This window comes from Rhinopithecus roxellana, chromosome 3 (assembly GCF_007565055.1).
Source record: "Rhinopithecus roxellana isolate Shanxi Qingling chromosome 3, ASM756505v1, whole genome shotgun sequence".
Lineage (NCBI taxonomy): Eukaryota > Metazoa > Chordata > Mammalia > Primates > Cercopithecidae > Rhinopithecus > Rhinopithecus roxellana.
In genome coordinates, this window is record NC_044551.1 from 184,087,817 (window position 1) to 184,115,443 (window position 27,627).

General features: G+C 36.0%; 1 protein-coding gene across 4 annotated transcripts in view; it reads left to right on the plus strand.

Moving 5' to 3' along the window:
- The window catches only part of GABRB2 (gamma-aminobutyric acid type A receptor beta2 subunit), a 258,289-nt gene that overhangs the window by 72,827 nt on the left and 157,835 nt on the right, over positions 1–27,627 (plus strand). For all 4 annotated transcript variants that reach the window (XM_030927330.1, XM_030927329.1, XM_010388905.1 and 1 more), the window contains one exon: positions 17,111–17,331. In XM_030927330.1, coding sequence (XP_030783190.1) covers positions 17,111–17,331 — 221 coding nt within the window. The remainder of the gene's footprint in view (positions 1–17,110; positions 17,332–27,627) is intronic.

A 27,627-nucleotide genomic window follows, 5' to 3' on the forward strand; every position in this document is an offset into this window, starting at 1 on the left:
CTTAAGAGCATTTATTCGTACATTTGAGGGTTTATTTCTGGCTTTCTATTCTATTCCATCGGCCGTATATTTGTGTTTATGCCCCTACCACACTGTTTTGATTACTACAGCTTAGTAATAAGTTTTGAAGTCAGGAGGGGTGAGACTTCCAGCTTTGTTCTCTTTCAATATTATTTTGTTTATTTGGGGTATATTGAGGTTTTCTATAAATTTTAGGGTACAGTTTTCTATTTTGAAAAAAATACCATAGTGCTATTCAGATTTTGATAAGGGTTGCATTAAAACTGTAGTTTACTGTGGGTAGTAATGACCTCTCAACAATATTAAGCCTTCCAAACCTTGAAGGCAGTATTTATTTTCATTCATTTGTATCTTTAATTTCTTTATCATCACATTACAGTTTGCAGAGTACAAGTCTTTTGTTACCTTGGTTAAGTTTATTCCTAAGTATTTTATTCTTTTTGATACTATTGTAAATGAAGTTGTTTTCTTAATTTCCTTTTTTGTATTTCTCATTGTTAGTGTATAGAAATGCAACTGATTTTTGAATGCTGATTCTGTGTTTTGCAACTTGGCCAAATTTATTTAATAATTCTAACAGTTTTTTGTGGAATATTTAGGATTTTCTACATATTGGATTATGTTATCTGCAAGCAGAGATTATTTTACTTTTTCCTTTCCAATTAGGGTGTCTTTTCATTCCTTTTCTTGTCTATTTGCTCTGACTCAACTTTCTAGGGCTGTGCTAAATAGAAGTGGTGAAAGTGGACATCTTTGTCTTGTTCTGATCTCAGAAGAAAATCAGTCTTCCACTATGGAGTATGATATTAGCTATGGACATTTTGTGTATGGTCTTTATTATGTTGAGGTAGTTTCCTCTTTAGTTTATTGAGTGTTTTCATAATGAAAGACTGCTAAATTTTGTCAAATGCTTTTTCTGTATCGATTGAAATGGTCATATGATTTTTTCTTAATTTTGTTAATGTGGTGTATTACACTGATTAATTTTCATATGTTGAACCATCTTTGCATTCCAGGAATAAATTCTTCTTGTTGTGATGTATATTCCTTCTCATGTGCTATTGAGCTTGGTTTGCTAATGTTTAATTGAGGATTTTTGCATCAATATTCAATATCGGTCTCTAGTTTTCTTTCCCCATAGTGTCTTTGACTTTGGGATTAGTGTAATGTTGGCCACATAAAATGAGTTTGGAAGTGTTTCCCATTTTTTTATGAGATTGGAGAGGATTGATTCTAATTATTTTGTTTTATTTTTTTTTATTTTTTTTATTTTATTTATTTTTTTTTTTTGAGGCGGAGTCTCGCTCTGTCGCCCGGACTGGAGTGCGGTGGCCAGATCTCAGCTCACTGCAAGCTCCGTCTCCCGGGTTTACGCCATTCTCCTGCCTCAGCCTCCCGAGTAGCTGGGACTACAGGCGCCCGCCACCTCGCCTGGCTAGTTTTTGTATTTTTAGTAGAGACGGGGTTTCACCGTGTTAGCCAGGATGGTCTCGATCTCCTGACCTCGTGATCCGCCCGTCTCGGCCTCCCAAAGTGCTGGGATTACAGGCTTGAGCCACCGCGCCCGGCCGATTCTAATTATTTTATAACTGTTTGGCAGAATTCACTAGTGAAGTCATCTTGTCTTGGGTTTCAACTATAAGGTGAGGAATAATAGGTGAGGAATAATAATAATAAAGTGAGGAATAACATTAGGCTACACTGCCTTCCCATGTATAGACTTAGACTTTCACATATCATATGTAATTGTGTGTCCTGAGGCAAAGTTCACATGTCATGTGTAATTATGTATCTTGGGACATGTTACAGATGTAGTAGTAATTCTGTTTCACAGAAGCAAAACACGAAACTTAGAGATATTAAGCTATTTCTCTCTAAAACCATCAGGTGTTAATTGGTGGAGGTAGTCCTCAAGCATCCCTCCAGCTTGCCAATTAACTATTCTTTTCCCTCTCTCCAACTGGTGTGTTGACATTTTTGCCTTCTCTGAATGCATATGAGAAGTCAACATGAATTTCAGTGATCAGGTTTAGTCTAGAACAGCCAGCTCTCAGAGACATTATAATTAGGTGCACCCCTAGGAGATTGCTTTTATAGTACTGGACTAGGGATATAAAATTAACTGCTGATCAAAAAGGATTTTGGGGTATGTAATTAACTATATCATGAAGTTATGAGCAGATTTAAAAACAATTTATTTTGCATGTAGTTAGGGAAAAAGGCAAATGTGTTAAAGGCTCTAGTATTATATCTGACGTGATATAATTTCCTTTTAGTTATGAGTTTCCCTGAAAATGGATGATTTCCCAACAATCACCAAATGCTTCTAAGAGAGAGCAAAAAAGCAAAAGGGGAATAGCAGAACACATTTACACCTATTCTTCTGAAAATGTGTTTCTTCTAGACTGATGATTATAAAAAATAAATTACTGTGTTACCTCTTGTATATATACAGCGTTGTATTTCTGAAAATAATAATTCTGAAGCATTAGAAAAGCTAAATTATGACATTTTCTTAAATTAAAATGTAACAAAGAAAATTCTCTAGTTGATAAAATTAGGCCCCTCACTGTATGGAGGTATAGAAAGGAACCATAGGAAAGGGAGAACACCCATTTAGGATTTTGTAATGAGCCAATTTCTGAGGGAAACTGAGCAAAACATCCTGACTAAATGAATGTCATGGCAAGATCGAGTTCATCTGCAAGATAACAGGGAGGAATGAAAGGACTGCTGATGATCTTTGGAAGGTTTGCCTCTCAAAAGTTATAGACCAATTTTTAGATCTTCCCCAAGCTCTGATAAGGAAAAGTCAGTATGCCAAAAATACATTATAAGGTGCTTAGAGCTGGTCTCTTCCCAATCCATCCCTGCTCTAGGGCCTTGACACTGGCTGTTTCCTGGGCTTGGGACTTTCTTCATAGCTTTGTGTGGCTGGGCTTTTCTACACATTCACCTCTCTGCTCAAATATCCACCTCCTCAGGGGTTACTGCTTCATCTACCCTTTCTGTTTTCTGACATTTGTTTCCTTGTTAATACTTTTTCTCTTCTGGTGAAAGCAGGGTTTCTGGTTGTCTAAGACCAATATCCATTCAGCCCTTAGCAGATTTCCTAGTCTGTAATGGAGACACAGAAAATTTTACTTGACTCTACATCTTAAAAAGTCAGCAAATACTGAGGTGCCCCTTAGCACCTTTAACATGGCTAGAGAGCTTGTTGGGTCTAACAGGCTGATGATATTCAAATAGGATTTTTCTATTAGTGATTAAAATGTATTCATACAATCTGGGTAAGAGCAGCAGGAGAGAGGCAGAGGATGCTATTTTTTTTTTTTTTCTATGAATCCACCAAATCAAGCAGCAAAATTCAGTTTGATTTTTAAGTGAGATCAAACCCTTATTCTAATGTTCTGTTTCCTTTAATCAAAATTACTCCCACTTGGTGTCTTACACATGAAACAAATGAAATTGTCAATTTGTGTTCCTATGCTCCTGGTAGGAAGTTTGTTCTTGTATTTTTTTCCTCCTCGAGGTAAGCACAATGTTGTTGTCTTTAATGCTTTATATTCATGGAACCTGCCACCATACTTACACTTTTTCCTGATCTTGGATCATGGTCTATTGCCTAACTTCAGCATTTTATAATAAGTTAGTTATATAAATGGCTATCATTGTATATTTAGAAAAATCTGCTGAGTTCTCTATGGGATGGTTGCATTCGAAGGGATACAATCTACATAGCTTTGCTAACATTGCTTTAACAAGGCAAAATGTTTAATAGAGAATTTGGAAAATCCCCTAAACATTAGGATATAATCTGAATTTCCCTCTTAATCTGAACACAAATTACAGAGCCATTTAAAAAACTCAATATAAAAATAATAAGCTTTTCATTTTTCAAAATTAGGCTTGATAACTTGATAAATTAGGCTGTGTGAGTGTTGCTAATTATTTAGAATCTGAAATTCTTAATCATAGTCAAATAAACTTAATAACCTTACCCTTATACTCTCTACCATGTCCATGTTGAATCACATGAAATTGGTAAAAGTCACACATTTTTTAACTGAAATAAATGTTAATTTTTAATGGTTCAACTCAAGTGTTAAGTAATAATTGTTACCATTCTGCTGAAAAGAATCTTCCTGATGGTGTGAATTTAAGCTGAGCATGTTTTAGTTTGTTGGACATATTTCTCCAGTTGAATTATTTCTGAATGAGCATATTGTTGCAGGTAGCACCGTACATCCCTCCAGTTACTTTAGGCCCTTCGGTGCTAAAGTATACCTTCTGTCAAAACTAGGGATGTTTTAATTATTTAACACAAAGTTAGTTTATGTAACTACCTTTTGCGTAAAATCGTGTGTGTTTAGGAGCACATGTATGTCTGCACAACTTCAGTGTTCAAATCACAGAGAATTCTCAGGGACTGACATTCATTTCCCCACCCCCACCCGAGAAACGATTTATTTTACGTATGTCCCAAATAGTTCTAGTATATGACTGTATGTGTGTGTGTCATGTGTGTGTGTGCGTGTGTGTGTGTGCATTTTGGAGGGAAGGTGGAGGGGAATAGAAGCAATGTTGGCGAAGGATGGGTCAGAATCAAAACTGGCAGTGAGTGGCTGTTCCAGAGGCAGCTTGAGTACTAAGAACATGGGCTAATGGTCCGAGAATCCCACAACCAAACCAGGTCTTAGAAAATTATTGACTGAGTGATATTGGAATTATCACTTGCCTCAATGTGTCTCAGATGTGTCACTTGGAAAATGGAAATAATGAGATTAATAATAATAACAAACAATAATAATAAACATTTGTAGAATTAATCTGAGTCAGGCATTCTACTTAATCATTTTCTCTGGGTGAATTTATTTACTCATAGGAACTATGATCTCCCTTGTTCTATGAAACATGGTGTCTCAGGGAGGTTAAGTAGCATGCCTAAGGTCTCACAGCAGCTAGTGAAGTGGTTAATCCAATATATAACTTATAGTGCTATTGTGATGATTAATGAAATAATGCATGCAAAAAGCAAGAACCTAGGGACAATGTTAAGTATTAACATGGGTGCAGACTAATTAGAAGATAAAATACTCTAAAGCAATTTGAGATAAATTTATAGGGCAATAAAAAGCATAAATTGATAGTGAATATATCATATATACAAAGTACACTTTAAATGTTGATTATCTCAAGGTGAACTGAGTCCTCTGCTAGGAATTTTACATACTAAGATAAGGGTCAGAGATAGCCAGTTATAGGGCTGGATTATTTTAGCAGTCCTTAGAACCAGTCCCATTATCACCGAGAAGGTAGGTCTATGATAAGATGCAAAATGAGCTAAGCAACGTAGTGGAAAAACTGATTATCTGGACCATGTGCATTTTTGTTTCACATACAGGAAAATAGTTAGTCACTTCTGAACTTGGATTTCCCTTATGAGTGATCTTAGGTGCAGCTTCCATGTCCTGAATGTGTCTCTAGCAATTAGTCAGGGCTGCTACCTTGTGCTTCTTCCAAAATGCTGCAATTGAACATCTGGTGTGATGGCTTCTATTAAGGAGGAGCTGAGTTTTACTCCATTACATTCTAGTTTAGGAGGCTGAGAATGAGGAAATATTACCATGACCTATAATTGGATCAGCAATTTGTGGGCTCAGATGTGGAAGACAGAGCGTTTTAAAGAACTAGGAATGTGGAAACAGCTTCTTGGGAATACTTGCAATCCTCTCTGAGTTTCATTTGCTTTTGATAGATAAACTATGTCCTTCAGAAATCCTTATTCCCAGCTCTGGGACCTCGGTTGGTAGAATTAGAGCAGCTACGAAACACTGAGAGATCACCAGTAGCTCTGAGGGTGTTTGAAACAGGTAAGAAAGAGAAAAAGTGAAACCTAGCTCTCAAATGCCAGTGGGTGAAAATAACAAATTCCCTGGGGGATTCAGGAATAATGATTACTAAAGAGGATTTTAAAATCATTTAAAACCCATTCAGGAAGCAAAAACAAGCTTTAGTGCATCCATGAACAAATACTCATGAAGGGTCACCTATGTTGAAGATAAGATGCCTGGATCACTTAACAAAGAAACGATGACATGGTTTCTGACTTCGGGAGCATTGTACAGTAGTTTCCCTTTATCTCGGGTTTCCATTTCCATGGTCTCAGTTACCAGTGGTCAATTAACCACTGTCCAAAAATATTAAATGGAAAATTATAGAAATAAACAATTCATACATTTTAAATTGAGTGCCATTTAGAGTAGCGTGATGGAGTCTCTCACCATCCCACTCTGTCCCACCTAGAAAGTGAATCATCCCTTTGTCCAGCAGCTCCGCGCTGTCTGTGTTATCTGCCTGTTCATCACTCAGTAGCTTCTTGGTTAGCAGATCAGCTGTCACAATATCACATTACTTGTGTTCAAGCGACCCTTATTTTACTTAGTGATAGCCCTAAAGCTCAAGAGTAAAGCTTCTGGCATATCGTTATAGTTGTTCCGTTTTATTATTGTTGTTGTTAATCTCTTACTGTGCCAGATTTATAATTTAAACTTATCATGGGTGTGTTTACATAGGAAAATCATAGTATACATAGAGTTCTGCACTATCTGTGGCTTCAGACATCCACTGGGGGTCTTGATATGTGTCCCCCATGGATAAGGTGGGGGCTATTGTGCAGTTTAATTGGGGAGATTATTCCCCTCATCTAAATAATCGTTCAATTCAGTAGTGTTTTACTTACCACAGAACAATTACTTACCACAGAACACAGCATTAGAAGGCTCAGAGGATGAATATTAATGTCTAGGGGAAGTGGAAGAATCCTCATGGATGTTTGAAAGATAGGTAGGGTTTGGATAGACAGAAAAGAGGGGCAGCAATTCTCCATGATAAAAAAAAAAAAAAAAAATATAAAAGGAAAGAAAAGATGTATCAAGAGAGATAGAAAAGTTTAACTCAAGCAAAAGGTCAGGAAAGTGATTGGTTGAAGGTAAGTGTAGTGTCAGAGATGCATAGGATGTCTGAGACTCTTAAACAGGGATCATCCTTTCTATCTCAGATTGTTCACCTTGGATGAGAAAACAGAGATGAAGAAAGGTGAAGTGAGTAGAACAGATTGTGAAGAGCTTTGTAAGGAGCTTGTAGTTCATCACCATAGGGTTTCTTTGAAAGCTTTTGCAGAAGAATCCTTTGACTTGAACTTCCATTGCAGTACAGAGGGTGCTATTAGACTTAAGTGAACAGTTCTGTGTGTATGTGTATGTGAGAATAATGTTTACATCTCCTCTGAGTATTAAACAAGAAGAAGCAGATATGAAGTCTTTACCTTAAAAATAAAATAGCATTTCCTGAAGGTGAGGTGAAGAAGACTGAAGTGAGTGCCAGAAGGAGATTTTGAGGTTGCCTTTTTGTTGTTGTTGTTGTTGTTTGGTGTTTAAGAGGAAACATAGCAGTGATTTCACTGATCAATGATGGCTTAAGTGTTAGCTTCCCTGGAAAAGGAAAAATGGTGTAACAATTAGTGCTCGTACTCCCTGTGTGATTCTAAATGAACTCCTTTTCAATAGAAAAGAAATTTATACTTTGTAAATAATAAGCCTAAAGGTAGAGACTTCTCATTTATTTGGGACTATGAGTAAATTTTCTTTCTCTTCATACCAACCTCTGAAATATGTATAAAGACATATTTGTAATATTAGACACTCGTTTTATAATTTAACTCAACAAATAATTATTTGTTTAGTTTTGTTGTAGAAATGATACATCTAACAAAACACAGATTAACAAAAATAATTGAAAATCACTTGACGTATCATCACACAGAGATATTACTATTAATATTAGAAATATTTTTAGACACATTTTGTCAATCTATATATATGTTTCCCAAATTGGGTCATATTATGCATATTGTTTTGTAGTCTTCTCAAAGAGATAAGAGCTAATAATATGTATTAGTAATATAGTAATAACATCTATTCATGTCATAAATATTTTCATAATATTATATTTATGCCTGTATATATTTTATTATATGTTTGTACTATGTTTCATATACACAATTTTATATTGATGAATAGTTAGGTTTTTACTAATTTTTATTTTATTGCTAATATAACAATAAGTATTTTGGGGGTATTAAGGCCTGTGTGGTGTCTTTCATTCATGCTTTCATATCTTTTATAATTTGGGGGTTTTTTTATTGCTACTATGTTCTAAGCTCTGTTTTAGCCATAGGGGTACATCAGTGAATAAGCTAAGAAAGCTTCTTATTTTCATGGAACTTACCTTCCAGTTGGGTGACATGAAAATACATGAGGAGACAAATAAATGAATATTATTAACTGAAAAAATATGGTAAGTACTGTGAACATTATAAAAATGAAGGATGCAACAGGGATTGCTAGGACTGAGAGGAAGGGAAAACTTCACTGAGGAGATTTGAGCTTTGAGTTGAGCTCTGAGTCCCAGGAAGGAACTAGCCCCGCTTGGGGACATAGCCTGTCAGTTAGGTTTTCAGTCACTTGTTAAGAAGAAGTTTGTAAAGTCTGAAGGAACTTGAAGTATTTGCCAAACAGAGAAAAGGCCAATGTGGATGGGCTTAGTGAGTGGAGTTGAGGGAAAGGAAGAGGGAATAGGTGGTGAGATCAAGGAGGTAGGTAGAATCCAGGTTATATAGGCCTTAAAGGCCATTGTAATAAGCTTGGATTTTATTCCAAGTGCAATAAAATGCTTTTAGACCATCTTAAGCAAGAAAAAGACATGATTTGCTTTACATTTCTACTACACTGTAGGAACAAGAGTTAGCCTCAAGGAGATAGTAACAATGGCATTATGGTAATTTATAAATATTAGTGCCTTAAACTAGATTGTTTGTATTGGAGACAGATGTAATAGACTTGTGACAATATTTGGAAGTAAAGCTGTCAAGACTTGCTGCTTAATTATTTTCTATAAATATTCCAAAGCATGCAAATACAAATATCAGAGCAAAGAATATGCACATTTTAGAAATCTCTGTACATATTCCAATGTATGCAACAGGAAATTTATACCACGTAAGAGGCAATTGTAGTTTCTACCATTTACCAGAAGTACTGACTTTATACAAATGACTAAGATGTAATCTTTATTCTCACAGCCTATGATGTCGAGAATGTACGTACTACATAACTTAGGCCTCATTTTGGTATTATTCAGGTAATAATTTACACATCAGATGTATTTTCTCCTATGAAGTGGAAAAGATAAGTTTTTCATTGTGAAAATAGTTTGACATTCTACTCTTTGGAAATCAGTCCTATTGTGTCATATTTTTGAAAAATGGAAATACCTGACAAAAAAACTGAAAAACTTTTCTAAAATGCCTAAAGTTAAAACTTTCTACCCAGAATGATAGTAAAAGCTACAAATATGCTGTGCTGCACAATTGTGGAGTTTTATTCACATGAAACTTGTATTACATTTAAATTAAATAACACTTGCTCTCATAGTTTCTAAATCATAGATTTTTACTACCTTAAAAACATTAACCTTATCTTATGAAAGACAGAAGGTAAGATTCTCAGCTCAAAACCTCAACTTTGATATAGCATGAGTGAAGGAAAATAATAAATGATGGTATATTAGACACAGTTGTTCTTTCAACAAGGGGTAATTAAGATGAAGTTAAATATTTTGTCTTTTAAAATTATGAAAGCCTGATAGCAGAGAGAGTGATTTCTCTGAAACCATCTAATTTTGGAGACAAAGGCATTATCTAGAAGAACTCAACAAGCAAGTTTAATCACCAAAGCTCAAGATTTTAGTTCAATAATGGTAATTTTCAAAGCTTATAAAGTATAGTTCTAATGGACAAAGCAAATTAAACAAACCACACCTTGTCACTGATGAAAATAAACTTTAAACTCTGATCATTAAAAAATAAGCTGTTAGATGTCTTTATGTCTTTAAATGGCAGACCAAATACGTATGAAACCAATCCCTTTACCCTGCTATCTTATTGTCAAATAGAGAAATGGTAAGGAAAAAGACATAATTAAATTGAGAATTTCCCCATATACATAGCCATGCTTTAAAAGAAAAGAGGAAAAACTCCATAGATAATAAATACTGAAGTCTCTACAGAAAAAAAAAAAATGCATGTTAGAAACCATAAAAATGAAGATAAATGAAGGGGAAAGGGAGGGCTGAAGCTCATGGTTGAATAATCATTCAGGTCCAGGTGGGGATAGAAGCCACTCACATGCAACCTGCAGGCTTGAGACAGGGGAAGATGTTGCACCACACATCCAGAATGAAGTTGTATAGCTTCAAGTGGCCAGAACAATGCCATTAGTCTGGAAAATAAGAGTAAATGGAAAGTGATTCTCAAGGAGATATTTCTCATTTTCTAATGATAAAACTCTTTCAGTGGCTAATGTTGGTGTTTCCTTTTTTTTGGTTTGTCTTATTAGTACCTAAAAATTGTCATTGAATGAATATGTTGATTCAGGTTTAGATTAATGAAGAGAAATTTAGAAAGCTTCCAAAAATACCACCCAAAACTGCAGTGATTATAGATATCAGCATAAATATGTTATTACTTTCCATAATCCTAAAATATCTACCCAAGATATTTGTTTATTAAAAAGGATAATAGTGCCTCACAATGCAGAAGCCCAGCAGATGAAGCCCAATTATTCAAGATTAAGATGACCAGGAATTTTCTGGAATGTCATTTTGACATTGTGTACACTTTATGCGTACACTTTATATGATGGATACAACATTGCTTAGGTGATACACTGACCCAAATGGTAAAATCTCAATCTAATCATAAGCACACATCAAACAAATCCAACTGAAAGACATTCAACAACAACAACAAAAAAACCTCACCGCTACTCTTCAAAAGTGTTAACCTCATCAGAGACATGGAAACATTGAGGAACTGTCACAGGTTGAAGGTTAAGAACCGTAAGTATTAAGTGTAAGGTGATTCTTGGGTTGGATCTTTGAACAGAAAAAGAGCATTACTGATATGAGAGATAGTCTAATAAGGTCTGTAGTTAATATTATTATATAGGTCAATTTCCTGGTTTTATATTACTTTATGGCTTTGCAAAATGTTAGTTTTAGAGAAAGCTACGTAAAAACTATGCAGAAACTCTATATATCATTTTTGTTTCAAACTATAAAGTTAAAAGAAATTTAAAAGGCAGTAACATATGATATATATGTATGTGTGTGCATATTCAAATATCCTATAACAAGAAGTAAATGTCCAAATAAAAAAATGTTCAATGAGGATGAATAGGCACTTTACAAAACAATAAACTTAAAAAAGATAAGAAATACAGACACGTTTTTTTACAGTCTGTATTTTTTAGACACTGAGCCAGAGAGACAGGAAAGGTTTAAATCTTGGCAATAGAAAACAAATTATAAAGACAATAAAAGCAAAAACAAAAAGTGTTTAGACATATAGAAGATTTTTAAATGACAACATGAGTTTAAATATAAGGTCAGCAGAGGATTTTCTAGAATGGAATTATTTCATCCATAGAAATGGCCTTGGAAACACCCTACTCTAAGTACATTGTTGTACAATTTGGGAATTGAGAGCCTATAATCATTTTGGGTGGCCCTGCCAGCCTGTCCTCGTGGAGCCCTGTGTCCCTGTGTATTCATGAAGGAGACTTAACTTATAGCATAACTCTTCCTTTTTTATTCCCTCCAGATGTCACACAGCTTTTGTTTCCCCCAGTTCCTGTGTTAATTAGCTATAGTTGTTCTTTTGGCTTGGAAATAGGCTCAGAGATTTGAAAGGCTTCCTTCAAGGTCACATCAGAGGAACATAAACATACTGGGATATGGACGTAGGTGTGTCTGACCCCAGAGTTTAAACATTTATTTTTTATTTACATACGGAAAAATGCACTCACTTTGGTATACAGTTCTGAGTTTTGACAAATGCCTAAAGTCCTAATACCACCACTGCTCTTAAGAAGCAGAACAGTTCTGTTACCCAAAATTATTCTCTCATGCTTGCCCTTTGAGGTCTACTGCTCCCCCATCTTGAATCTCAGGGGACAGTTCATCTGTTCTTCATCCCTATAGTTTCACCTTTTTCATGTCATACAAATGGAATGATACAATATGTATCCCTTTGAATCTGGCTTCTTTCACTGAGCTTTCTGTATTCGAAAACCATTAATGACATTGCTTATATCAATAAGTTGGCTCCTTTTTTTCGCTGAGTAGTATTCTGTTTCAGGGATGCATTGCAATTTGTCTGTCCCTCTATCTGCTGAAGGGCCTTCAGATGGCTTCCAATTCTGGCAATTAAAATGAATCTGCTGTAAACAACTGCACACGGAGTGGGATTGCTATGTTTTATGTCAAATGTATGTTAACATTATAATAAATTGTCAAACTGCTTCCCATGTGGCTGATAGTTTTGTATTTCTGCTTGCAATGTATGAGACTTTGGGTGTACCTTCTCACCAGCACTCGGAATTGTCAGTTGTTTTTTGATGTTTTTATTTGCACTTCTTTTATGAGTGTGTGGTAGGATCTCATTGTGTTTTTTAATTTGTTTCTATAATAACTAGTGATGATAAGAATCATTTTATATGCTTATTTACTATATTTGTATCTTTGGTTAAGTGTCTGTTCACATCTTTTGCTTATCTTTGTTGGATTGTTTGAATTTTGAGAATTATTATATGCTTATATTTATGGATATAAGTTTTTTGTCAGATATGTGATTTGCAAATATGTTCTTCCAATCTGTAGTTTACATTTTCAGTCCCTTAATAGTGTCATTCCTAAAAAAAAAAAGTTTAAATTCTGTTGAGGTCCAATTTATCATTTTTTGTTTTATTGCTTATGCTTTTAGGTTTGTATATAAGAAGTCTTTGCTGAAAGTCAGAAAATTTCTTCCATTTTTCTCTTAAGGTTTTATAGTATTACACTTTACACTTAAATCGATGACACATCTGGAATTAAATTTTATATACAATGTGAAGTATGAGCCAAAATTTTTAATCCACATACCCATTTATCTACCTGTATATGGATGTTCCATTTGATCCAAACCATTTGTTATATAATAAGATTATGCTTTCTCCAGTCTATTGTCTTTGAACCTTTGTCAGAAATCAATTGAACATTTTGGTGCATGGGTTTATTTTTAGACTCTTCTGTTTTAGACCCTATGTTTCTATCAATGCTACCACACTGTTGTAGTATTAGTAAGTATTTAAATCAGTATAGTAAGTCCTGATATCAGATTGCGTGAGTCTTCCAGCATTGTTTTTCCCTTTCAAAATTGTTTTGGCTATTCTCTTTCATATATATATAAATATATATGTATTTCTTATATAAAAAATATATATGTGTAAATTTTTGGAATCACCTTGCCAACATCTACAAAAAAATCCTGATAGGATTTGAAATGAAATGAATAGCATTTAAGATGAAACGAAATAGCATTTTATCTGTAGGCCAATTTAGGGAGTATTGACATCTTAACAATATTCAATCTGTGAGTCCAGAAACATCTCTCTCTGTTTATTGAGGTCTTTATACTTTTAGCTGTAGGTGTGTGTGTGTGTGTGTGTGTGTGTGTGTGTGTGTGTGTGTGTACATGTATGCTACTTTAAGGAGTACAAAAGGAAGAAGAAAAATAATAAAGAAACTCACTCTTATAGTAGTATTTCTCACATTTTGATTATTTCCTCACTCTTTCTACTTTGCATAATCGTCAGGTAGTTGCAATTTTATTTCTTTCAGAATTTTTAGTTGTAATTCGTCTGAGAAATAACCTGCAATGGGTTTACTTTATCTTGTTTGGTATTGAAAATCAATTGGCTTTAGTTTTAATTATATCAGTCCTTCTCGGGTAGTGATGACATGGATCAAGGAGCACCCTGAAGTGGTTTATTTGGGGGTTTTCGGTGTGAATAAACCAACTGTGAGACAAGTTCCCAAAGGTGGAGCTGTCAAATGTGAAGGATAGCCTTGCAATATTAAAGTACACAGGATTTATCTCGGGTGGCTAGGAGCCTAGGGGAAAGGGTAGAAGACAGGACCACGCTTCTTTTTATGTGCACTAACACTGAGTCAGAATCAGGAGCTTCTTCCTTTCTTGACAGTGTCATGATGTGTATTTGAAAATAAATGAAATCAAAATTGATGTGACAGTTTGCAGAATCACCAGGGCCTGCCTGGGAGCATTTTTTAGCAGGCACTGCCTTGCTGACAAATAACAGAAGTGAGCATGTAATGCAGAGTCTCACAATCTTACCATTTATTTAGTTCAAAAGATAAGATAATTTCCTGTGTCCAAACACATCTCAGCTGATTGCTAAACTTCAGCATCTTCCAAACAGTATGATTTCTCCTAACTTCCAAGAGGGCTTATGAAAGAAGTGTAAGTAACTTTCTCTTCTTGTAGTGATAATGGTCAATTTTTCCATTTCAAGAATTGGAAATCAGTAAATGCATTATTTCCAGCACAGTCTTAATTGCATGGTTTATTTTTTATGTCCTATTTTTAGGTTATTTGTAACATAGGAACACACAAAAATATGTATCTGATCCTTTTTCTGTTTTCTAGTTATATAATTCATGAATCTTCATCTTGCTTTTATTATAAATTAACATGCTCCTCTAGAGATCCTCAGACTAATTCTTCACTAAAGCACGGTGCTGCAGAACAGTCCAGAATGCTAACTAAAGTAATCCACTGAAGCAAATTTCACCAACAACTATTTGATACACATTTAGGATATTAATATGTCTTTTGTTAGGATAGAAGTTTGTTTGTAAAATTGGAAGGTCCTACCCTGATTTCTGAGTAAGGTCAAAATCTGTATGTTTTCTAAGCCACAGAAAATATTTAAATATTTTTTTACAATGAGTTATGCTGTTCCTATGAAAACTGTTTGGTGTTAGAGCAGATAATATGAGTCATATTTCAAAATGATATAACCAAATTAAGATGTATAAATCTCAACAAACGTTAGAAAAATGCAAGATTTTACTGAATTTTAAGTATGTGTCTTATACACAAAGTTATGCAGATTTGGACAGAAATCCACTAGGCATAGCTTACTGGACATTTATTCTTTCATTCATTTGTTATTTGAGCCCTTGGCACTGCTCTAGCCTCTCAGGTTGCAGAGATAATTAATACATGATTCTAGTTTTTTAAAAACCCTCAAGTAGGATGTTGTGAACTGATTTTAAAATAGAATTGTAATTATGCTTTTCAAATGAATACTTGGACCTTCACTTAGTCATTCAAATGAGGGTGAGAGAGCAATTACGTTGTACCCATAGGCTTCTAATGGATAAAATATGTCACTTACAAATGCTTCATTCATAGAATATAGCTTTTCGTAGTTTACAAATTGCATTTGAGTTGTACATTTAATTTTCATAATAACCTTCTGATTAGATCAGGCATGTGTTAAAAGCCCCATTTATATTTAATGGAACTGAAACTAAAAGAAGTTACGTATATTTACCTCCTAGAAACAGAACTGAGAAATGGTAGAACCAGAACTCCAAGAGCACTGGTCCCATTACAGCAGCCAGCCCACTGTGTCTGAAAGTTGCAGCCCAGCCTATTTGTCCCTAATGCTGGGCTTAAAATTCTCGTGATAAACTGACTGAATTAATTTTGTTTAGATAGCTGAGAAGCTTACATTAGCCTCAGTGTGCATGTCACCTTTACTGGAAAGCCCACCTTGATTAGACTAGACTGATTAGGATTCTCATTTACAAACTCTTGCAATTACTACCATAATAAGTTACCCACTTTGTAACAATCTATTTTAAATAAGCATACCCTTCTAAAATTTCATGGGACTAATTGTCTTGACAGCTGTGTTTCTACTCTCCCTATGTATCAGTGGCTCAAATGAGCAGGTCTTACTGATTCTTCAAACATGCCAGGCCTGTCTGTTTATCATAGGACCTCTACAGATTCCCCTCTGCTTGGCATGTTCTTTTCCTAAGAGCCAGTGGTTTGGGCTCCTTCTCTGCTCTCTGCACAATACCAACTCCCAAGAAAAGCTTTTTGTCACCATTCCAGTTAGATATTTCGCACCTTGATTTATGTGCTTCATAAAATGTAGCATTATTTGACATGATTCTGTTGATCTGTCTATGCTTTGTTTTTAAATTCCCTGAGAGCAGGCATTTAATGTGTCTTGTTTACCACTTTCATCTCAGCACCTCAATGGTTCCTGTCAAATATGAGACGCAAATTTTACATTTAATGAATGAATGAATGGAAGAATGAATTGATGAATTCTTAGGTTTGGATGTGCTAGTTGATTTTGTTAGTACACATAGAAACAAATACATAACTATTTTTAAAATTGTGTTTATATCTCACCTAAAAGAGTCCTGCATACTCCACTTTGGGAAGCACAAATTAATCATTAGGTAATTATTCCTTAATATCTTCTTCCTTGGAAATATATCATAAATTTCATGTGAATATATTCTCTTTACTTCTGTATTCATAGTGCCCACCACTGTGCCTGGCCCATGCCAGGTACCAGGTAAAAATGGGTTTAATAAATTAGTATTTGCCTATATATGTGAATAGTATATGTTTGTACTGTGTGGCCATACACACACACACACACACACACACACACACACACACACACACATAAATTTGTTTTCTTGGCCGGATGTGGTGGCTTATGCCTGTAATCCCAGCACTTTGGGAGGCTGGGGTGGCCAGATCACCTGAGGTCAAGAGTTCGAGACCAGCCTGTCCAACATGGTGAAACCCTGTCTCTACTAAAAATACAAAAAAATAGCTGAGCGTGGTGGCACACACCTGTAATCTCAGCTACTTGGGAGGCTGAGACAGGAGAATTGCTTGAACCCAGGAGAGGGAGGCTGCATTAAGCCAAGATCGTGCCAGTGCACTCCAGCCTGGGTGATAGAGGGAGACCCTGTATCAAAAAAATAAAACAAAATTAAAAATAAATTTATTTTCTTATTAATATGGAGATGTTTGCTTATCCCCAGATCTGTTTGGGTGTAAACTAACCATGTTTTTTTCTCACATTTACAGGATTATACCTTGACAATGTACTTTCAACAAGCCTGGAGAGATAAGAGGCTGTCCTATAATGTAATACCTTTAAACTTGACTCTGGACAACAGAGTGGCAGACCAGCTCTGGGTGCCTGATACCTATTTCCTGAACGATAAGAAGTCATTTGTGCACGGAGTGACTGTTAAGAACCGCATGATCCGCCTGCATCCTGATGGCACCGTCCTTTATGGACTCAGGTCTGTTGTCCCCAATTCAAAATTAACTTTTCCTGAACAAAATAGCTGTTACTTTTCATTGGATGGAAGTATTGTGCTATTTTCCTTACTCTTTCTTCAGTTCTACTAAGAAACAGCTAAGCCTCCTATCCACTAGACATTCAAGAGCTTAAGGTAGCATGCTTACAAAGGGACTTAACTCCAACTAAGGCTGCGCTTTTCTGAATTATCTTCCAGTATCAGCTGCTGATCCTAAAGCTGCTTTCTTTAAGGAGTAGGGATAAACAATATCAAAATAGCTGAGACACAGGGCTTCTTTAAAATGCAGAAAACATTGTGAATGCCAAATAATTGTTTGAATGTGGGAGATGCTGTGTTTTAGAAATTGCTTCTGAGCTGCCTGAACGGGATCATTGCCCTCTGATGATGAGAAAGCTTATTGTGACCTCTTACCTTCCAAGGAGCAATCAGACTTGCAAATAAATAAAGTAGTCATCTCATGTTTATTAATAGGAAATTTATACTCAAATATTCCTCTATGTCAGGAAATACTTGTGATACTCTGATATTTGCGTGAGGATAATTTGTAGAATAAGACCGTTTTTCTTTTAAAGTTTATTCTGTACTGAAAGCATGTTTTCATATTAAAAGATGATTTTCTAGAAAAAAAAGAAAAAATAGATCCTTTTCTGAAAACACTATAATATAAAGAATTTCTCTTCATTAGAGTGGAAGAAATTCTAAACTCAGATTTTCAGTTGCGTAATTTATTCTGTGTTACATGAATATGTGGTTACCGTCTCATAATGGTGATAATAATAACATTAATATTCATTTATTGAACCCTTGCTATGGGTCAGACATTGAGTTAAGTGCTTTCATGTGTTATTATAGTAAACCCTTACAACAACCTCATACATTAGGAACTGCTATTGTCTCTGTTTTCAAATGAAGAAACAGAGGCTGATGCAATTTGCCAAAGATTGCAAAGAAAGTAATCTCTGGAGATGGTACATGAACCCTGTTCCAAGTTCAGAGCCAGAGCCCTCAACGGGATGCCTCCAATCCCACATATTTCTTGTCTATTCTATCTCATTTTTAATTTCTGCTGTATTCAGTACTCCTGACTGATACATCATCTCAGATCCTTAGATTCAGCTCTTTTGTTTATGACATTTGTTGAGAAAAAGGCATTTGGCCTTCAAGGGAGGAAGGGATAAGAAAGGCAGAACGAGAGCACATTTGTACTCCGTGGCAAGCACTGGTGGTAGAGAAATGAGTTAGATACAGGCACTGCTCACATACATGCCTCAGAAAAGAAGGAAATAGAAGAGAGAGAATGTAAGTTGACTGGTAAAGTTTGAAAAGATTCTACTGAAGTGGTGGACTTTGAAAGTACTAATGGAAAAAATTGTGTTCAGCAGATACATGATACTAAAATTATTACTTGGAATCAACTACAAAACATACGGTATCAGAGAGGCCTTGATGAGAGGGTGACCATGTGTGCAGTGGAGAACTGGGAATGAAAAAAGGCTGTAGTTTAACATTTTTAAAAAGTTAAGCATGGAGGGAGGTAAGAATCTAGAAGAAGGCAGGAGACTTAGAAATGATAAGTTACCCAGAGCAGACCCAGTGCTGGATGCAGTTTGTCCATCATATCACTTCATCTTCACAAGAATAATGCAGAAATCACCCTGGGCTCTTCCTGTTTCTCCAGAATACCTATTTTTAGAGCACAGGACGTGTCATATTCTCCTTTGTATACCCAATACTGACTAAGCACTAAGCACCTACACTGTAAATAGCGATGCAGTAAAGGTTGAGGATGAATTCATAAATGCATGCAGGCGAAGTTGAGTGGACAGGAAAATCAACAATCAGAATGCCTTTAGGATCGAGAGGAAAAGGGGGCCGGGCGCGGTGGCTCAGGCCTGTATTTCCCAGAACTTTGGGAGGCCAAAGCGGGCGGATCACAAGGTCAGGAGATTGAGACCATCCTGACTAACACGGTGAAACCCCGTCTCTACTAAAAATACAAAAAAATTAGCCAGGTGTGGTGGCAGGGGTCTGTAGTCCCAGATATTCGAGAGGCTGAAGCAGGAGACTGGCATGAACCTGGGAGGAGGAGCTTGCAGTGAGCCGAGATCGCGCCACTGCACTCTAGTCTGGGCGACAGAGTGAGATCCCATCTCAAAAAAAAAAAAAAAAAAAGAATTGAAAGGGAAAAAGGGTTAATCAATATTATAGATGATGAATTGGCTTCTTTATATCATTAAGTCATTAATCAAACAAAACTGATGACAAGTTATTCTTATCATTAAGATCACCTGGACACTATTGCTGTACCTTTAACTCATGACATTGGGAAATCATCATTCTCCCATTCCCACTTCTATCAAGGGCTATAACAAAATATGCAGGCTCCTGAACACATCTAACATGCATTGAATTAACACTTCCCCATGGAGAGGACTCATGAATGGTGATCGTTCTCTCAGCTGTATTGTTAATTGTGAAGGGGAGATTAATAAGAACATTCATCAGAAATATATAGATGTCCAATTCCAGTTTTAACGGGCAAATAGTAGAACAATTTGTTCCTTAGAGAGAAATTTAATGCATATCAGATCTTTCTCAACTCAAGGAGGTTCATTTGCAATAGATAAATAAAAGGAATTCAGTTAAAGTTAGCTATTTTTCTATTTAATTTCTAGCTCTATTTTATATAATGCTAAAATGTATTATTCTATTGTTACAGTTGATTCTACAATACTTAGCCCCTCCTGCTACTTACCCACCCCCAGCCAGTAATTTTCTATTGCTGACAATGTAGTAAGAAATTTATTTTGTGTCTGTATTCCATAGGGCTGCATTGAAATGACACTTAAAATTGTAATAATATTAATATCGGTAGCTAGTACTCATTCAGAGACTTAGCATGTACTTGTCACTGTGCCAGAACTTTGCATATATTATCTTATTAATATTAACTTTAGCCCTGCAAAATGGGTACCATCATTTTCTCCGTCTTGCATGAAGAAATGAAGGAACTTGCTGACAAAGTTACACAGCTGCTATGCAGAAGAGCTTCGTTATCTGAAGGCAAAGATGTTGATCTTCACTCTTCTGTCCTGCTTCTTATGTACTGGCAAGATGGGAATAAAGAATATTAGGAATCACCTGAGAGCATGCAGGGAACAAAAAAGATAAAAAAGTGTTTAGATGGAAATAACTTTTATTAGTCCATAAGTACAGGCTTTATTCTGGATTGACAAAAACAAGGCCCTAGTGAACAACCTGCCTGAGTCTTCTGTGAAAGGTGCATTATTCAGTCCTGTGGTTCACACCGGTTCCAGTTTAGTAGGGAATTTTGCTGTTTGGATTTCTGAGGCACAGGCAAGATCTTTGTAAAGAATTTGGCACTGGTAAAGTTTACTAGTCTGGGTAAGACGTATTGAAGGGCAACCATGAAGACCTGGATATGGGAAGCTGGCACAGGAAAAACTTTAAATATCAAGGCAGTGACCAAGAAATTGGGTAGAACTAAGCCTGTAAGCTAAATGTCTTGTGAGTTTAAGGCAAAATTTAAGGGCTTAAACTTCTTTCCCATTAAGACAAATGAAGATTGGTGAGGATGGTTAAAGGAAGGACAGTCATTTACAGCATCTGAGTAAGCTTCTTTCATAGGATTTTCTTCGGTGAAATCTTCAGGTATTAAAACATAATAAAGATAGAGAAAGCAGTATTGCAAAATATCAATGCTTACTGAATTTAATGGTAGGTATGTAAGTGTTCATTGTGTTGTTCTTTCAACTTGTCTGTTTGAATGTTTTCATAATAAAATTTTGGGCTGGGCATGGTGACCCATGCCTGCAATCTCAGCACTTTGGGAGGCTGAGGTGAGCAGATTGCTTGACCTCAGGAGTTCAGGACCAACCTGGTCAAATAGCAAAACTCTGTCTCTACAAAACATATAAAAATTAGCTGGTCATGGTGGCATGTGCCTGTAGTGCCCGCCTCTCTGGAGGAAGCTGAGGTAGGAGGATGGCTTGAGCCCAAGAGGCAGATGTTGCAATGAGCATATTTATGCCATTGCACTCCAGCCTGGATGACAGAGCCATACCCTGTCTCAAAACAAACAAACAAACAAAAAATGGAGAACAAAATTTCATGTTTCAGAGGCCTAGGGACCTTTGGTTCTATTATTTGGGAAATACCACTCAACATTTAAAAGGTCTGCAGCCATGGGATGATAGTTCCCATCTCTCCTGTGTAGGGAATCTTCTATGAACACATCCTTTTAGTACCTGTGTCAGAAGAGGGGGTCGTCTCATCTCAGAGGATGTGTGGCTCAGTGGGTGAGATCCGTGATCACGGATAGCCAGGCTAAGCCATTATCCAGAGAGCGGTGCTCAAAGCTCTTCAAGCAGAACCTTGCTACCACTCTTGTCAAATTTTCTTTCTGCAAAAGCATGCCCACTGCTTCTGATGGCGCACAACATGAACTCTAAGTCTGCTCACGCTCATATTTTGTGCTTGGTTAGCAAGAAATTTAAGCATGCACACCAGCTGCTCAACAAACTTGCATTAAGGTACAGTGGTCTTGGGGATTTCAGGAGATGACATGATTTAGAAATATGGACCCTTTTTTTTATGGACTAAGTTCTAACCGTTTTCATCCTGATTGGATCTCTGTTTTCCCATCTCTAAAAGCACAAGATTGCAGCATACCCTTAGTTATTCCACTGCTTTTCAGTATGAAAATCATTCCAGGGGCTCTGAGAACAGATTTCTAATGCTATGCAGATAGATAAATGGACTCAAATGGGCAATCCAACCAATTTCCTTAAGAAAGAATAATAATAATGGAAGTTGGGTTTTAATTTGGACTTTTGTCAGTGGCTTCTCATTGAACCTTAAGCATATTTCCAGGTTTTATTGTCGTCATTAATAGGAAAATGGGTGAATTAGATGCTATCAATATTTTCACTACCTAGTCATTCTTTGAGTCAATGATTAATCAATGCAAATTAATGTATAATCTATGAGAATAAAAAATGAAATCATATAGTTGGAGTAGCACAGTAACTGGTGGATAGTAAGTGCTCAGTGCCTCTTAATATCTAATAAATAAATGGAAGCATGGATGGGAAATTATAGAATTTTACCCTAGTTATCTTTTCATTGTTCTGTGAAGTAAGACACTAGTTTCTTTGTGTAGAGCAAAAAGAGTGGGACTCAGCAAGCACATTGAAAGGAATGGGAAAGGCCTAGGCCAGGCATGCCTAGAGTGCAAAAGAAAACTGCTAAAGAAAATTCAAAGGACTGTCAAACAGTGTTGAGGACACAAACTTATAGTGGAGCCAGGTATCTCCAGCCACTGCATTTGATAGCTTGAGATCACGAGTAAGGAAATTAGATGCCCGGCATGGGACCCAGGTGATCATGACAACTCTTAAATAAGACCCCAATCCCCAAGCCAGTTGCCTCAGTTGTAGCATGCCTTCAATAATTTTCATTTAATAATGTGTTGTATGGTTCTCCCTAAACCAAGCCTCTCCTTTTCTTCTCATCATGTCTTATCACTCTTCCATTTTCTCAACTGTATTTGAAGAGCTTCAGGAATAATTAAGTTATAACTAGTGCTTATTTTTTTTATTTTTATTTTATTTATTTATTTATTTTTTTGTGAATCTCACTCTGTCTCCAAGGCTGGAGAGCAGTGGTGCAATCTTGGCTCAGTGCAACCTCTGCCTCCCATGTTCAAGCCATTCTCCTGCCCCAGCCTTCTGAGTAACTAGTATTACAGGTGCTCGCTACCACACCTGACTAATTATTTGTATTTTTAGTAGAGACGGGGTTTCAACATGTTGCCTAGGCAGGTCTTCAACTCCTGACATCAAATGATCTGCCCACCTCGACCTCCCAATGTGCTAGGATTACAGGCATAAGCCACTATGCTCGGCCAAGTGCTTCTTTCTAAAAAAAGACTTAAAATGGCAGTTTGTGACCAAGGAATATTGAAAGCCTTGAATACAAAATTCTCACTGTCTTAGTTGATTTGGGCTGCTATAATAAAATACCATAAACTGGGAGGCTTTGTAAACAGCAGAAATTTATTTCTCACAGTTCTGCAGCCTGGGAAGTCCAAAATGAAGTCACCAGCAGATTTGGTGTCTGATGAGGGCCTGTTTCCTTATTCATAGATGATACCTTCTCACTGTGTCCTCACCAGGTGAAAGCGGCAGAACAAACTACGGACACTAATCCTGTTAGAGCCTGCCCTCAGGACCTAATCATTTCCCCAAAGACTGTACCTCCCACTACCATTACATTGGAAATTAGGTTAAACTCACGAATTTGTGGGACACAGACATTCACAAGATACCACTCACTTTCACTCTTAGTCACTGTTGATAACTCAGGACAATCTGATTATAAAGTTAAATACTTTCTGTAATTCACCAAACTATTTAGAGATTTCCATCAAGAGATATGGCTAGATGTGGAGAAGAATGTTTTCTTGGGAGTAGGTTAGCTGTAGACGTGATAACAAAAACCGTTCCGGTTGACTAGGCAGAAAAAATCTTATCAATTTAAAAAGCAGATATTTAAAACAGACTGAAATATAGTCTATTCCAAAATAACATTGGCCCAATTAGATCATTTTCAGAATAGTTTAAAGAAAAATGATATAAAAATATAGTATTTTTGTGTGAGTGTGAGACAGTGTCACTGTCATGCAGGCTAAAGTGCAGTAATGCAATCTCGACTTGCAGCAACTTCCGCTTCCTGGGTCAAAGTAATTCTCCCACCTCAGCCTCCTGAGCAGCTGGACTTACAGGCATGTGCCATCACACCTGGGTATTTCTTGTATCATTTTTGTAGAGGTGGGGTTTCGCCTTGTTGCTCAGGCTGTTCTTGAACTCCTGGGCTCAAGCCATCCACCTGCCTCGGCCTCCCAAAGTGCTAGGATTGCAGGTCTGAGCCTCTGTGCTTGGCCTGGAATTTTTTTTAAATAATTATTTTACGTTCAGAAGGTACAAGTGCAGGTTTGTAAACTTGAGGTATTTTGCATAATGCTGGGATTTGGGCTTCTGTTGAGCCCATCCCTCAAATATTAAATAGGAAGCAGAGTTCTATCAATAAACTCAGCCGAAGTGCAAGCAGGTAAAAATCAGATTTAATCTGGTGTTGACATGCTCATTGTAAAGAAGGTCACATAGATATAATTCAGACTATTTTTCACTTAAAATAGGATATTTATTGGGTTTAAAAAACTAATGAATAATTACAATGGACAAGAAATCAGAAGACCTGCATTCTTGTCCAAAATTAATGATTCTTCTGATCACTCATTTAAATGATTGCTAAATGTTTATTCTAGCTCCCCAAAGCCCATTAATTCTGTGACTTTGCTAATGGATGACATATATCCTTTTAGCACTTCCATCTCATTATGCATAAAACAGTATTTAAAATATTTCAATTGCTCAAGAAACTATTTATCTCCTTGAAGAAAACCCTGATTTATTAAGCAATCGAAAACATCATAGCATTCAGGTACACAAAAGAGCAGTCAACTTGAATTATCAATTTATGTCATCTTTTTGTGAGCATAACAGTGCACATTTTCATTTAAATTTAGAATCTAAATCTAAATTGGCTGTATTTATTTATGCCAAGTCATTAGTATTACATCATACTTTATCACATTGAAAACTCTTCAACAAACACAGTAAAATACTTGTTGAATCACGAAATAATACATGTTTCTTATTGACTATTTAGAAACTGTAGTTCTTATGAAAATAAAATTACCCCAATCCTACCACACAGAGATAACCACTACCTTGGTCTTGCTGTATATGCCTTTCAAGTATTTTTCTTTTAAAAAAGTATATATAGTTTATTATGAAAACATTCATCTTATATATACAATTCTGTATCTTTTTAAATTAACAATGAATGTGTAGTAAGCATGTCTGTCATGTCAATAAAACCCTCCTCACCATCATTCTTCAACCATGATAGAACATTTAACATATATTTCTTGATCCAATATAGGATATGGCTTATGGTTTTGATATAAGCTGAAATATTTGGTTGTGGCTACCAAATGCAGGACTATCATTTAAAATTTCCTTCGTATTTTAATGAGAAATAGGCAAAATTATTTGTGACACATTTACAATCTTATAGTTGTGCTGTTGTAATTTGTAGTCTCATTAGTTGATGAAGTGGCTCAGGGTATATACTCCTACTAATTTTGTTAGGACAACTCTTATGGAAGGAATGCCTTTCTTATGTTCTCAGTTGTAGCTGACCCATCTAAAAATAATTGTTTGTCTTTTTGCATAACGGAGAAGGCCTTAACTTCACATGAGTACACACCTCCCATATGTAACATTAGATCAGAAACTTGTCACTTCTGATTAAATGTTCACATTCTTAAACAAAGATTCAGCAGGAAGCAGAAGGTAATTCAACCTCCTCCTGCTTTGTATGTTCTGTCATTGGGAAATGGCAAAGGATAATGTTAGTCTGTAATGAATTTAGACAGGCAGGATTTTATTAATTTTATCGTCTTCCTCTACTCTGAAAGTTTTACCACAGGATGACTGAGTAGTCATCTCACACTGAAATATATTTTATCAAACTTTAATATATCAATTTTTAACTTGGATTTCCTAATTCATTTTCATAGAGACATTGAGTGAATATATATTGTCAAGCAGAACAAAAGAGATTTCATTAAGAATATAAGTCCTTCTGGCCAGAATGTGAGAACCTATTGTCTAAATTTTCCCAGTCTTCAAAGCACCTGTCTCTACCCGTATGTGAAAAAAATGCATATGATGAACTGTTACAGAATGCAACCTCTTTAACGAGTTGCAATTACTTTTTTAAAATAGATCTTCTCCATAATTGTCCTATCAGATTAAAAATAAATATATTTAGAATTAATTTCTGATATATTCAAGTTCACCTCCTTTTTTTTTATAGCAAGGAAAAGGGAGGTTCAGAGTGGGAAGTAACTGTGCCTAACATCCTAGAGACAAAGGCAAACCACAGAGCAGAATCCCAAACTCCTAACTCTTAGCCCAGGGCTTGTTATTATTGTTGCTACTGCTACTGATGGAGTTATTTAGTTACTTGGAATCATCCTTGCCTGAGTGATGTTAGATAATCATTTAAATCCAAGTCAACAATAGCAGGACCAGAAATGCATCATTCTTCAGCCTTAGAAATGGAGAGACTTGTAATCAGCAACTCTAGGACATAATCCAGGGCTCATTTTGTTGCAACCTTTTACTAGATTTTTAAATAAAAAACACTTAAAGAGAAAAAGCAAGTTTGTCTCTTTTCTTTTCTTTCTAAAATATTCCTGACCCATCATGTTCTGGTAGCCAGTGGATCTCCTTGACTGTTGGCTACATGGGTCCCTAGTTGTTCTCACCTCCGTCGATTTCAGTGGAATGAAACTCGGCTATGGCAGCACTGAAACCAAAGTTGTGGAGGGGATTGCTGCAGGAAAGAGCAATGGTTGGAGACTCCAGAGGTTTTGAAGTAGGGAAGAAGTCAGCTGCGCTTCCAAGAAAGGTAGGGATTTTATATTGCAGGCCTGAAGAATGTACAGTAGTGTTATTGAAGTAGACCTTGTCTGCAAAGAGGAGAATTGTTGAAATCCGTTGAGGACATTTTATTAATGGGCTTTTGAAAATATCTATATATAGCATTGTTATACATAGTACATTCAAACGTAGTACTTGCATATTCCTGATTTCATTAGGAGTGAACCCTCTGAGTCACCAGAATACTGTGAACATGGAAAGAAGCCAGGTCTTCATTTTTTCCTTTTTTTTTTTTTTTTTTTGAGCAAAGTATTTCCCAGTAGATGTTTAAAATTGTTGCTAGTGTGTGTGTGTGTGTGTGTGTGTGTGTATCTTCATTTGTAGGTATAGGTGTATATATATCTATATGTCTGTAGATATGTTTGTATGTATGTGTGTGTATATGTGTATTTGTAGTACACACACCCGTAAGGGCACGGTTTTATCATTTGTCTTACATTTAGACTGAAAAACAACAGAAGATACTTCCATTGTTTCAATTCTTGAAGTAATGCAGATTGTTCTCAGCATTGGTTTAATGATTAAGTTTTCTCTGATTACATTTGGAGTAACTTTTGCATCACTTTGATTTCATGAAATCAGTAAATTTTGTTGGCAGCTTTTGCTGGCACCTTACTTGGCAAATGGGAAAAATACAGAATTAGACTAGTATAATGAGTTCACTTAAAGCAGAGTTTTA